The sequence below is a fragment of the Muscardinus avellanarius genome, assembly GCF_963383645.1.
Source record: "Muscardinus avellanarius genome assembly, chromosome: 13".
NCBI classification, from domain to species: domain Eukaryota; kingdom Metazoa; phylum Chordata; class Mammalia; order Rodentia; family Gliridae; genus Muscardinus; species Muscardinus avellanarius.
Genome location: NC_137799.1, coordinates 70,946,458 through 70,958,611, shown reverse-complemented (window position 1 = coordinate 70,958,611; position 12,154 = coordinate 70,946,458). Strand labels below are relative to the sequence as shown.

General features: G+C 41.7%; 1 protein-coding gene across 3 annotated transcripts in view; it reads left to right on the top strand.

Moving 5' to 3' along the window:
- SMARCA2 (SWI/SNF related BAF chromatin remodeling complex subunit ATPase 2) overlaps window positions 1–12,154 on the top strand; it is a gene marked incomplete at both ends in the record, with an annotated part of 188,879 nt that overhangs the window by 60,761 nt on the left and 115,964 nt on the right. For all 3 annotated transcript variants that reach the window (XM_080709568.1, XM_080709567.1, XM_080709566.1), the window contains 5 exons: window positions 199–299; window positions 2,377–2,524; window positions 8,014–8,177; window positions 9,750–9,816; window positions 10,483–10,593. In XM_080709568.1, the coding sequence (XP_080565694.1) occupies window positions 199–299; window positions 2,377–2,524; window positions 8,014–8,177; window positions 9,750–9,816; window positions 10,483–10,593 (591 nt within the window). The remainder of the gene's footprint in view (window positions 1–198; window positions 300–2,376; window positions 2,525–8,013; window positions 8,178–9,749; window positions 9,817–10,482; window positions 10,594–12,154) is intronic.

Below are 12,154 nucleotides of genomic sequence, written 5' to 3'. Positions count from 1 at the left end.
AGAGGGCCTCTTTCACTCTGTCATTTTAGTGGTTTAAATAGCATCAGGATGGTGAACTTCCTGGCTTAAGTATGTTTCCCCTCTTCATTGTATTTACTTGCATCATTTGTGAAGTTGTATGTGACTCTTCTCAGCAAATGCCATTCAAAAATTCCCTTGCTAAAATGTAGCTTCCCCTCATCTTTGCTCCTTCCCCAGGATGAGGAAGAAGAGTCCAGTAGGCAAGAAACTGAAGAGAAAATCCTTTTGGATCCAAACAGTGAAGAAGTTTCAGAGAAGGATGCCAAACAAATTATTGAGTGTGTATCTGTCTCTGTTTTTTTTCCTTGGAGACACATTGCATGAGCATTGTACTATGGTGTGTGTGTGTGTGTGTGTGTGTGTGTGTGTGTGTGTGTGTATTTTATTAGAAATTAGACCCAGAGGTACTATCTCTGAGCTACATCCCAGACCTATTTTATTTTGAAACAGTCTTGCTGTGTTGCTGAGGCTCTTAAACTTGCCATCCTCCTGTCTCAGCTTCCAAAGTACTGGGATTATAGATGTGTGCCCCTGCCCCCGACTTGAATCTTTCTGTAGAAAAAACAAACTGTGAGCTGGGCGTGGTGGCACATGCTTTTAATCCCAGTACTTGGGAGGCTGAGACAGGAGGATCACAGGTTTACAGCCAGCTACAGCAACTTGCGAGACCCTCTGCAACTTAGTGAGACCCTGTTTCAAAATAAAAAATAAGAATTAGGGCTGAGGGTGCAGCTCAGAGGTTGAATGCCCCTGGGTTCCATCCCTGGTACAAAAGAAGGAGAAGGAGAAGGAGAAGGAGGAGGAGGAGGAGGAGGAGGAGGAGGAGGAGGAGGAGGAGGAGGAGGAGGAGAAGGAGAAGGAGAAGGAGAAGGAGAAGGAGAAGGAGAAGGAGAAGGAGAAGGAGAAGGAGAAGGAGAAGGAGAAGGAGAAGGAGAAGGAGAAGAAGAAGAAGAAGAAGAAAAAACAAAACCAAACTTGTTTAATGAAGGGAGCTGGCTTCATGCTCACAGTTACTCCCAGACCTATTTTTTATATTTTATTTGGAAACAGGGTCTCCTAAGCCAGCAAGGCTGGCTTTGAACCTGCTGTCCTTGCCTCAGCCTGGCTGCCGCAGCCAGTCAGCCCTGAGTCCGCTCAGCCCAGAATTCTCCCTCCTGTTTGAATGCCAGCTCCACCTCTCACCCCCTCCAGTGCGAGCTACCATTGGTTTGCACATCTCTTTCCTTTTGTTATAAAAATTACTGTGAAACAGTATGTAAAAGAAACAAATTTTATTTTCTTCAATTCATTCATTCATTTTTTCATTTTGGCACTGAGGTTTGAACCTGGGGCATTCTACTTCTGACCTATACTCCCAGCCCTTTTTATTTTTTATTTTATCTCTAAGTTGCTGAGGCTGGTCCTGAACCTGTCATCCTACTGTCTCAGCCTCCCAAGTACCAGGGTTACAGGCATGTGCCACTATGCCCAGCATCAAAGGAGAACTATTTTAAAAGATGAGATGTTTTCACCCAGGAGTGATGGCGCATGCTTGTAATCCCAGTGCTTGGGAGGCTGAGACAGGAGGATCGCACAGGTTCAAAGCCAGCCTCAGCTACTTAGTGAGGTTCTCAGCAACTTACTGAGACCCTGTTTCCAAATAAAGTATAAAATAGGTCTAGGAATATATCCCAGAGGTAGAAAAGCCCCTGGATTCCACAGTACCACCAAAAAAAAAAAGAGAGAGATTTTTTTTCAAAAACCAGAAATAATACAAAATGCTAATATTTTCCCCTTTTTTTCAATGGCTATGTGCCCCACTCCAGGAACCAATGTTTTCCCAGTGTGTCCTGCCCTTTGCCTTCATTGATGGTGTTAGGAACCCCTCAGTGGCTCCTCATTGTCTGTAGAGCAAAATACCTCATTAGCCAGGTATAGGAGATTGAAGACTGCCTTCTTTCCTGTGCTTTTAATGTCCCCTTTGATCCTCCTACTGGTCCTCCACTTTTTAGCCAGTGCTTGTGAACTTTATTTTTGCATCCAGAGAGCCTGGAGCGGCTTCACTGGCAAAATACTGATCTACAGCTATAGGGCTCAAGCCCCTACCAGTGTTAGAAGTCCAGGACACATTTTATGACCTGGACAAATGAAGCAACCTCTCTGAGCCTCAGGTTCTTCACAGGCATAGAATAGGGATGATAATAATAGTGCTTACCTTTCTTAGCTTCTGTGAAGATTACAGAGAATGCATTTTAACTACAAGGCATCTTGTAGTTGTTAAACCGTGCTGACGGCAGCTATTTTGGACTCTCGGTTCACGTTGTGGATGAAGTAACGCATGCACTCATGTCTGCCTGGGGTTCTCCCCTTCTTCAGGACGGCGAAGCAGGATGTGGATGATGAATACAGCATGCAGTACAGTGCCAGAGGCTCCCAGTCCTACTATACCGTGGCTCACGCCATCTCGGAGAGGGTGGAGAAGCAGTCTGCCCTCCTCATTAACGGGACCCTAAAGCATTACCAGGTAACTGGCATTTAATTTGTGTTTCTTTGCCAGTCATGGTCTTTTACCTGATTTTGGTGGGAGGATGCCAGGCACATGTCAATGGCTTAAAGTTGGAGACACAGCGTAGGTCACATCACTTGTATTGAGATTCTTCCCATCTTGCCGATAACTCTTCTTTCAAGAGTACTTCCATCTTGTCTCCTTTCCTAGAACATGACATACCAGCTTTCTCTTTTATAATTTTGGAATGGATTTTGTTATAAGAAATGCTCTCTTAACCTTTGAAGCAGTTTCTTGTGGATCTTGTCATAAGAGAAAACTTAGCTCCATTCTTTTAGTATAGGGGAAGTCCATACCATCTTAAAACCAATGAAATATTTCTTTAAAAATTTTAGTTGTGGCGCACGCTTGTAATCCCAGCATTTGGGAGGCTGAGATGGGAGGATTGAGATTTGCAACCAGCATCAGCTACTTAGGTCCTTTGCAACTTAGTGAGACCCTGTTACAAAAAAAATAAAGAATAATAATTAAAAAAAAAAGGCCAGGGGATATAGCTGAGAGGTAGAATGCCCCTTGGTTCTCTCCCAGCACCACTAAATAAATAAATAAATGAATGAATGAATAAATAAATAAATAATTTTAGTTGTGGCTATAGTTTCATCCTATGGATTCACCTAGCAAATTGCTACATTTATGAATTTTTATTAAAATAAAGTCATCAGCATCTGTGCTTCGATTAATAAGTAGGCTATACACATATCATATGTTTCATTTGACCTGTCTGGTATGAAGTCAACTTCTGTCTTCTGTCTCCTACTACCTTAAAGTGTACTCCTTGGAACATTAGTCCCTGAGTTGTTTCAAATAAATAAGTAAAGTTTTTGTCATTAAATAAATATAGGAAGTACTATCAGCTTTAACTGGGACTGTTGTGGAATTTAGTATTGCATATCCGGGTACTTGAGATAGTAGAGGCTTTTACTGTTGCTAATAGACGTGAGCCTGGACTGTGCCAAGCCACCAGAGATGGTCACCCTGGCAGGGACCCTGCCTTACCAAGACGGAATTGGCCACCCACAGTGTATATTAGCACATGAACAACTCTGCAAAAATAAATGTATAATACATAACTCACATCAACTTCCTGATTAAAATAACTTGTTTAACTTTGTATTTAGCAAGCATCTTTGACCATGAATGCCACATGTTTACATGTCACATATTACTATAAGACTCGTATCTTTGAATATCCTAGGAAAGTGCATGGTGCTTTGGGCCAGTGGCTCTCAAAACTCTTGGGGGCAGGTCCCTTCTACCCTTAATATCTGGCGCTGCATCTATTGCCACAGCTCTGGAGCAAGGCATGCCTCGAGTCTTGGTGCCACGCAGCCCTGACGTGTGCTAAATGCCGGCCGCCTCTACCCACCATTCTTTTGCATCACCAGTGCTGATGTCAATGCAGTAAAAGTGACAAATAATGCCTTAGTATCATGAGAATCATTCAGAACTTGTGAAAATCCTGAAATGGGCTTTAGGCCCCCCCGAGAGGCTCCGGAGCACGCTTTGACCACTTCTCTGGCTTTAGTAAGGTCATGTTTTCTCCCAGGGCCATGCTGCCTTTGTGAGGTCTAGAGTGGTCTTTTCATTTGGCCTTTCAGACAGATGCTAGCTCATGGAGTGTTCTAATAAAATTTCACATATTTGTATATGTATTACCCATTTTTGATTATTGATAAGCACTTTTCACTGCTTTTTTTTTTTTTTTTTTTTTTTTTTGCGGTACTGGGGACAGAACCCAGGGCCATTCTACATCTGAGCTACACCCCCAGCCCTATGTTTTATCCTTTATTTTGATACAGGGCGTCTTACTGAGTTGTAAAGGGCCTTGGGCCTCACTAAGTAGCTGAAGCTGTCAGCGAACCTAGATCCTCCTATCTTTGCCTCCCAAATTCTGGAATTACAAGTGTAATTCCAGATGTAACTTCTAGATGTGGAGTCTGTCCCTCTCCATTGCTGGGCTGCTGCGGATTCCCTGACCATGCAGTGCACGATCTCCCTCTTAGCTTTTGCCTCATGAAATTTCTATGCCTGGCTATCACTGCCTTTTTATTTTTATTTATTTTTATATTTGTTTATTTATTTATTTATTTATTTATTTATTTATTGCGGGTCTGGGGATGAAACCCAGGGGCATTCAACCTCTGAGCTACACCCCCTGCCCTATTTTTTATTCTTTATTTTGAAATAGGGTCTCACTAAGTTGCAGAGGGCCTCACTAAGTTGTAGCTGAGGCTGTCCACGAACCATGATCCTCTGGTCTCTGCCTCCCGAATGCTGGGGTTACAAGAGTGCACCACCACGCCCGGCATAGCACTGCATTTTTAAACCTCGCTCCTGCCACTTCTAGATGTGGAGTCTGTCCCTCTCCATTGCTGGGCTGCTGCGGATTCCCTGACCATGCAGTGCACGATCTCCCTCTTAGCTTTTGCCTCATGAAATTTCTTCCTTCTGGCACCTGATCACCCATAAATGCCTGATGAGGTCTCTGTTTCTCATAAACTAGTTCAAATTGTGGCTAAAAGCCTTCCAGGTCAACCTCTTCTGGACTCTGGTTTTTCTTTGCTCTTTGACAAGCTTTTGCATCATTAGTGTTTAACCTCGGCACAGTTGCAGCCTTCTTGCTGCTTCCTGGAGAGACTCATAAATTTGTTTCAAAGATGAACATGGTATACTTCCAATACTTGGGAGTCTGAGACAGGAAAATCACAGGTTTATGACCAGCCTAAGCAACTTAGTGAGGACCGCTATAACTTAGACTATTTCAAAACAAAAAATAAAATAGGGTTCTGGATATAGCTCAGAGGTAGAATAACACAGGGAATTACCACAAAAAAAGGAGAGAAAATTTCATTTCAAAACCTAACAGTTGTCCCTACCCCCAGGTCCATCACTTAAGAAAGGCTAGATCACTTCCCATGATCTTTGTGAATTTCTAGTACTTTCTGCTGCTAGTTCTTGCTTTTGTGGGTTATCTGAAATTCACATAGATATAAAATTGAGCCCCATTTACCAGTTTTCATTAAAAGAGAGAGAGAGAAAGCTAGAGATAATCTACTTCTCTGAGTATTCAGGTACTTCTGGTACTGTGTTGATTTTCTGAAGGTCTTGTGGTGCCAGGATCATACTGCAGGTGGGCAGCCTCTCTTACCTACCACCTCATGGTTTCCATTAATTCCCCCCTTTCCCTCCTTTCTCTTATGTTTATATTCTTTGAGGCTCTTGCCAGTTCTTTGCTTATCTGTCAGTGTTACTGTAGTTGCACAAAAACCTTTAAGATAACTTGTATTTTGCACAAAGTGCCCCAAGTGGGTTATGGAGGTATCTCTTCAAACCATCACAGTGCCTTCCTACAAAAAAGTCTGGTCATAGCCAGGTTCAGTGGTGCAGACCTGTAATCCCACTACTTAGGTGATTGAGACAGGAGGATCACAGGCTTTGAGGCCAACCTCAGCAGTTTCAAGTGATGCTATTTCAAAATTAAAAATAAAAAGGTCTGGGTGTATAGCTTGGAGATAGAATGCCCCTGGGTTTAATCCCCAGTACATATACACAAGTGCATGCACACATGCGCGCGCATACACACACACACACACACACCAATACAACTTTAAACATATTCATTGACACTATCCACCATTTCTCAGTACATGGGTATATGTGCCTATTGTTTCCTCTTTGACTGCAAACTTCTGGAGGGATCCTTCCATCTTAAACACCTTGATATCTATTTGCTCCAGCTCCTCACATGTTCTTTTGCAAGGAATATTCATTAAATAAGTATTTTCATCCAGGTATGGTGGCACACACTGTAATCCTGGTACCTGGGAGACTGAGACAGAAGGATCCCAGATTTAAGACCAGCCTCAGCAACTTAGCAAGGCCCTCCTCAACTTAGTAAGACCTTGTTTCAAAATTAAAAAAAAAAAATAGGGCTAGGGATGTAGCTCAAAGGTGAATGTTCCTCTGTTCATCCCTTAGGACCACCACCACCACTACCACCACAATAACAACAAATTTAAATACATTAATTATTCACTTGGCTTTTACATAAAAGAAAATAGCACTAACATTTCCCTAAGCATAACTTTATTAGCAAACTAAATTGACTTTAACATGTTTTATATATGTATAAAATATGTAATATATAATGTGTACATATATGTGTATATACACGGATAGACACATCTGCACATATACTTGATTCTACCATGTAAACCCAGCATTAGCAGGGTGTGATGTGCACACTTGTTATCCAGATATTTGGGAGGCTGAGACAGGAGGATCACAGGTTTACAACCATCCTCAGCAACCAGGCTCATCCTCAGCAATGAGGCCCTCTGAAACTTATTGAGTCCCTGTTTCAAAATAAAAGAATAAAATAGGGGTCAGAGGTAGAATGCCCTGGGTTCAACCCCCAGTACTAGAAAAAAGTAAAAAATAAATAAACCCAGCATTAGTGGTATAATGGTGCAAGGAAGTGAAAGTTGGGGGATGGAGGATGTGTGTGTGTGTGTGTGTGTGTGTGTGTGTGTGTGTTATTAGGGATTGAATCCAGGGGCATTTTACCTCTTAGCTACATCCCCCAACCCTTTTTATTTTTTTATTTAGAAACAGTGTCTTGCTAAGCTACTGCTTGCTGGTCTCAAACTTGCGATTCTCCAATCTCAGCCTCCCAAGTGCTAGGATTACTGTGCCCAGTTTCACCTCTCCTTCCTTTTGTACTTAATGTAAGGAGCCCAAAGCCAAGTCTCTGGTGCAGTGCTTTTGTGCTCTAATCATACATGGAGCATGTTTCTGAGCAGCCTGCTCCAGCATGCTGTGGTTGGGGAGTTCCCACGGTGCAGACTTCCATGTGCTGCCTGGGAGCATTCCCTCTGCCAGGAAGAGGATGCCCTCCCTTGGGCCAGCAGAGCTGCCTGACTCCCTGGTCACCAGCTCCTTCCCTGTGGGGACTGCACCCCAGGGACCAGCTGTTTCTCAGCAAAAAAAAAAAAAAAAAAAAAAAAAAAGCTGTTTCTGATGATCAGCGCCTGTGTGCCAGGTCCGCCTTCTGGTATGTTCATCTTTAATCTTCACATTGGCTTTTTGTTCTTGGAGCGTTGGGAATAGATTTTGGGTTGGGTTTTCTTCATTTGTAATAATTCTAGAATGTCGTATACTGTGAAATGCTAAGTAGGGATGAGCAGCAAAACGACTTTAAATCCCACCAGTATGCTACAGCCCATCATTTCTAAATCTGATTAACACTCAGCACCTGCCAAGCAGCAGGGGCGATTACAGGCTCATATTTTAAATTCTTTCTGCATTGGTGCTTCCCCCACTCTTCCTACTGTGGGACTCAGCATATAGCACCGAGAAGTTAAGAAGTCACAGCCTCACTTGAGTTGTATTAGTATTAATTACCTGTGCACATCTTGGATAATTGAAGCAATTACTCTTCATTTCAGCTCCAGGGTCTGGAATGGATGGTTTCCCTGTATAATAACAATTTGAACGGAATCTTAGCTGATGAAATGGGGTTAGGCAAGACCATACAGACCATTGCGCTCATCACTTACCTGATGGAGCACAAAAGACTCAATGGCCCCTATCTCATCATCGTTCCCCTTTCGTAAGTAAAGCCATTTATTCCATGGTCGCTGTCCTGTATGTCATAGATTTCCCTGTTAGTAGCTTGCCCTTGTTCATCATGGAAGGCAGAGGTGCAGCATGTAGTAGGATTGCCAAGAGCGTGCCATCTGCAGTTAGGTTTTAAGTCCCCACCCGAGCCCGTTCTCTTTGATTGGCTAGTTAAGTGAACTTATCGGCCACTAGCATTGCAGTCTACACAGCCTGCGCACTGCATTCATGGGAGCTTGTGATCTCTGAAGTGGCTCACAAAAGGGAAAGGTATGAGTATTTCTTTTAAGTTTTTTTTTAATCTTTCCCTGGTTCCGATTCCGAAAAAGTGCTTGTGTATATGTATATGTGTGTTTATATACACAAATACATACGGCCAAAAAATTATATATTTGTAGATCTTCCTTTATTTTTATCTTTTAAAGCAAAATGAGAATTATTGCCCAGACTCAGAGAGTCAAGGGTTGTATCTTTTCTCTCATATGTGAAAGCTAGAGAAAAAGCTGGTGGTGGTAGTAGTGGTGAAGGGAAAAACTCATAAAAATAGAAGGGAATAGAGGAAGGAGACCCAAAGGAGGGGAGCGTAGGGAATGAAAAGGAGGTAGTAGGGAATGAAATTGACCAAATTATGTTATGTGCACATAAACATATGTAGTGACAAATCCTGCTATTGTGCATAATTATAATGTACCAATAAAAATTGAGACTATAAAATATCATAAATTAAAATATCATAAGTATGTGTTTTGCATTAAACTAACCTCAGTAGGTAGACCTTGTGTTTCAGTGGCTTTGCTGCGTCAGAAAGTCCCCTGCCTGCCCTTGCCATTCCCTTCCCCGGGCCTGGCCCGCTGGGGAGCTCCACACCCATCGTTGGCAGACACTACTGAGTGCAGCCACCCACCCTGGGAGGGCAGGGTATGCGGCTGGGTGTTAGGTTGCAGCTTAATGACTGAGATCTTGTCATAGATCTCAGTGCTCATGCGAACTTGGACCTCGGATTGCACTTATGCATTTTCTTCAAATTTTTGTCTACGTGAGGAATACTTGCAGACCTTTTTATATGAGTGACCTGACTCCATAGTGTTTGACACCCCTTGCATTTTATCTACGTTTTGCATGTTCTGACTCATTTATGGGGGTGACACTTCCAAGGATTTTTTTTAAACAGTCATTCAGTGTTTCTTCCCCTGCTCCCTCTTGACAGATGTATTTAATATGTATTTTCATGTGGCTTTGTAATTTCTTTTTCCTGACCCAAGTTTGCTCTGGACTTATAGGCCTAATTCCAAAGATCCCTTCCATCACTAGGGCAAGGCTCCTGTATTTATGCATTTTATATTTTGTTCTTTCAGTTTTTTTTTTTTCTGAAACACAAAGTTATCATGCTTTGTGGAAGGTTATTTCTAACTTACCTCTTATTTCCACACCTTTAAAATCAATATGTAGTTGAGGTATTTCATATTCCCCAGGCCTGAAATGAATAAGAGCATTTTCTTAACTACTGACTTTCATACCAACATCTTTTTTTTTGTATTTTATATTTGTTGTTGTTGTTCTGTAGGACGCTATCTAACTGGACATACGAATTTGACAAGTGGGCTCCTTCTGTGGTGAAAATTTCTTACAAGGTTTGGAATGCTGTATTTATATATAAATGTGGGAAAGCAAAAAATAGACCGTATTTTCTTCATTCCATATGCACATCTGTGAACTGTATTTGGTTGTAAAGTTTTGTCATGTACATCATGTACTAAACAGTGAGAGTTAATCATCCCGAGAAGATTACTGTAATAAACCATAATTACTTTCAGATAGTGAAATGCAGAAGAAAATTGTTAATTATCGTATTGCGAGGTTTCTGATGAGAGTAATACAAATGACAAATCCTGCGCATTCTGCGCGCTGCCGGCTGCCTCACTGTGAGCTGCCGCTGTGCCGAATGGTTCCTGCAAAGTCAGGCAATTACCCGGGCGCCAGGGCTGCCTGCTGCACGCTCCTGCAGCAGTGGAGCCTTTCAGCCAAGCGGCGGGTTCCCCGCCACTACTGCAAACTCCCTGCAATTTCCCTCTTTCTCTCCCTCCCTCAGTCTTAAGTGGGAAAACCTTCCTATAAGGGTCTGCAAAGAGTCAGACGTGGAAGCTTTAGCCAAGACTTCTTCATGGGTAATGGATCAGGATGCGATAATGCACTTGTGTGCGTATGCCACGTGTCTAGGCTCCATTAAGCGGTGAATAGTGGGAAATAGCGCACGTGTACTTTCATGGGGTAATCTGTGCATTTTTCTTTCCATCCAGGGTACCCCTGCCATGCGCCGCTCCCTTGTCCCTCAGCTACGGAGTGGCAAATTCAATGTCCTCTTGACTACTTATGAGTACATTATAAAAGACAAGCACATTCTTGCAAAGGTACTTTTTTTTTTAATTCTTATATCTCTAATTGTGGATCGTCTCACCAGAGTGTAAACTATTCTCCAGACTATTCTCAGTGGTGTTATTTGATCATTGAATGGCTGATCTTTTTCTCTCCTCTTTATCTTTTTTCTTTTATATTTTTATTTTTTTATGAGTCTACTATATTTTTGTTAGAGATTTAAATTTTCTGGATACTGGTTTTTGGTGCTCGGGATTGAATTCAGGGGTATTCTACCTCCCAGATACACCTCCAGCCCTTTTTATTTTTCTTTTATTTTAAAACAGTCTCACTCACTTCCTACGGCTGGCCTCAAACCTACAATCTTCCTGTCTCAGCCTCCCAAATACTGGGATTACAGGTGTGATTCCAGTAATGTACCGTGCCCAGCTATATTTTATTTTGTTTTGTTTTGTTGTGGTGGTGGTGGTTTTTATTATTTCTCGGGTGTATGTGACTGCTCCTGAGATTCTTCCAAATCCTCTCATAGTTAATGAGTTTACAACTTTTAAAAGAATTCGCCTGGGTGCCTTCTGCAACTTTTCTCTCCAACAGCCCCAAATGAGCTTGGAAAGAAATCATTGTTTTTCTTGCCCCGGGTTGTTATCAACCTTCATTCCTCCTGTGTTTTCTTTCCAAAGATGAGCAGGCACCTTTTCATAGGTCTCCTCCATTCCAGCACATCCTAGTGGAAGCTCATGTGCTGGATCCAGTTTTGGTTTTTTCTTGGTAAAATGACAAAAAATAATTTTTTTTCCTGGTGAAATTCAAAATGTTTCAATTACTCAGGGCCGTTCCTGGGACTCTTTATTTGAAGCTGAAAAAGAATTGTTTCTGTGACTTGCATATCTCCTCATTTGTCTATCCTAAGTTGTCTTTTAGGCACCAAACATCAATGTTTCTTTATTTTTCCATTTATATCATCTTGTTTCCTAATATGTTCATTTAGAAAGATGGAAGTTTTGTTTTTTTTTTATAGAACAAATTATGAAAACTTAATTGTTTTCCTTTGATTTTTATTCCGTGGTGTTTTGAAATCTACTATCATGTGAAACTAAGTTATGGCTGGAATTGAACAGAATTCCTGTTTCTGGGCTTTGTTCAATTTCTGAATTAAACCTTTGCTCTGAGAACTGAGAGCTTCCTTCATGGCATCATGGGAAATATCATAAAGGATGTGTGTTCCGGGGGTAGGTTTAATAATTGAGATGTCACTGACAACAGCGCTGGGCTCCTATTCCTCACACTCAGAGATGGATGCGGCAGTGTCAAAAGTGATGTCTTTTCAATATTACTATGGGAATGTATTTGTACATTGGAGATCCTTTAAAAAATTCATATCGTGTCTTCTGCATTTGTATTTCAAATTCATTGGAGACACCTGGTAACGAAATGCATTGCTTTTATTTGTTAATGGAGAAACAGATGTACTGAAAGGGGTAGTAATTTTTTTTCCAAATGGAAGACCTAATCAGTAGTAGACTCAGTAGCAAAACAAAGGCCTCTGATTCCTTGTTTACTATTTCATAAGCTCCATTCATCAGGAAAGTAGGTGTA